Source organism: Coffea arabica, chromosome 5c, assembly GCF_036785885.1.
Source record: "Coffea arabica cultivar ET-39 chromosome 5c, Coffea Arabica ET-39 HiFi, whole genome shotgun sequence".
Lineage (NCBI taxonomy): Eukaryota > Viridiplantae > Streptophyta > Magnoliopsida > Gentianales > Rubiaceae > Coffea > Coffea arabica.
The window spans coordinates 48,573,553-48,575,268 of NC_092319.1; the positions used below are offsets into that span (position 1 = coordinate 48,573,553).

A 1,716-nucleotide genomic window follows, 5' to 3' on the forward strand; every position below is an offset into this window, starting at 1 on the left:
AGTTCGAGTTCTCTTTTTCTTTTTTTGCGGCTAAAAGAGGCACTGAAGAAGGTTGAGACTTGGTAGTTGCCGAGGCTACTGTAAAAGCTTTTCGAGTTCTAATAAAATCCTATCGTTCCAGAATCCAGACCAATGGGCAAAAAAAAAAAAAGACAAAAAATCTCAGCCGCCGTGCAGTTGCTGCTGCCTAGAATCTGATCCAGGATCATAGACTTGATCCCGAACCCAGTAGTCTAATTGTGAATTGAAATAATCGCTGAATACCAAGTTGGCTACCTGCTCAAACGCAAATTCAATTAACAGGATAATGCTGGCTGCTGAACCTGAAGGCATATATATATTCTTGTTCCGCAATGAACAAACTTCTGAAACCACAATGTAAATGTAATTTACTGATTAACGTAGATGAGATTCAAGAAAAAACCAATCATGAATCAAGTGTTGAACAGAAAAATCACAAACTTAAAAAGAGTAGCAGGACGATACAAAAGAATCAGGGCGGGGATAAACCAGCAGCACTATAATACTCGAGTAAATTGAGCTTGCAAATCCAAAGTAACGGTAGAAGAGAAGATGATGAGGAAAAGAGCCCATTCTAATAGGGAGGAGGGGCGTTGAAGCCTAAGAAGGGCCTCTTCATGGAGGAGCCGCCGCATGAGGAGGCGGCAGCGGGATCACAGGCATGCAGGGTGTCCTCCAACTTGTGAAAACCATGCTTGAAAACTCCAAATCCAAACAAGAATCCGATGACTATCACCGCCAATATCAGGCATGTGCAGAACATGCAAATTCTGACCCCACAACACATGTCGGATCTCGATTCGGGACAACCTTAATTCTCCAGAATCCTGATAGATGGTCTAATGTTGTTTGCTTTTTCGATAAATGATACTCCAGAATCCTGATAGCAGCCTGGGAAGTCGAGAAAACGGAGGGGTATGTTGGAGTTTGGGAAGGAAGGATGGCAAAGTCTGGTGAGCTTTCAAGAAAGAGTTGGGTTGGGCTCCTTTTTGATAGGTGAGGAGGCAGACGATAGATGGATAGATGGATTGATTTGTCCTATGAAGCGGTTACTCTACGCATTCTGTCCGTTAAGCAAATTAAATCGTGCACAACTCCACCTTACCATCCTTGATTACCCTCTCCCGTCAGAGATGTTCCCCATATTCATTCCCTTCTCTTACTTGAAGGAAGAATGGATGAAATTTAAGAAGTAATTATTCGTAACTTATTTCTTCTTTTCCCGGGTTAGTTCATCCACAAATTGCGATTGTAGCAATGAACTACCTGGTTTATGAGAAACTGCAGGTATAATTTCTTTGTCAGTTGCAATTTTTGTGTTATACTTAACCAAAAACCTGTAGCTGCAGCTGAATTTGGACAAGCCTACCTTCAAAAGTTACGATATATATATATATGTTTTGAGCGCCTTTAAAAGGATTTCACGAACCACTGGACCTTTGGCTCAGTGGCCACCACCTCTTTGGTAGGGTGGGAGGCAAGGTTCGAAACCTTACCTCCCACCAAAAATGCCACATTTCAGTGGCTTGTTTTCAAAAAATCCAGCCGGGTATGCTATGCACCCGTCTGGTCCGGTGGTGGTTCAATTCTTTCGGACTTATTTTTGGACCTCCTTAGACCCGCCCCCTTCCCCTTAGTATAGAATAGATTAGATTTATCGTTTCCGGAAAAAAAAAATTAAAAGGATTCCAGAGT

General features: G+C 42.2%; 1 protein-coding gene across 1 annotated transcript; it reads right to left on the reverse strand.

The window, feature by feature from the left end:
• Positions 1–311: 311 nt before the first annotated feature.
• On the reverse strand, positions 312–1,189 carry LOC113690070 (uncharacterized). Its single transcript, XM_027207886.2, has one exon. It carries the CDS (start codon positions 806–808, stop codon positions 596–598), a length of 213 nt encoding a protein of 70 aa, XP_027063687.2. The 5' UTR covers positions 809–1,189; the 3' UTR covers positions 312–595.
• Between the last annotated feature and the right edge of the window lie 527 nt (positions 1,190–1,716).

Coding starts and splice junctions, on each gene's coding strand:
- LOC113690070 (XM_027207886.2), bottom strand. CDS start 808: ATGTGTTGTGGGGTCAGAATTTGCATGTTCTGCACATGCCTGATATTG.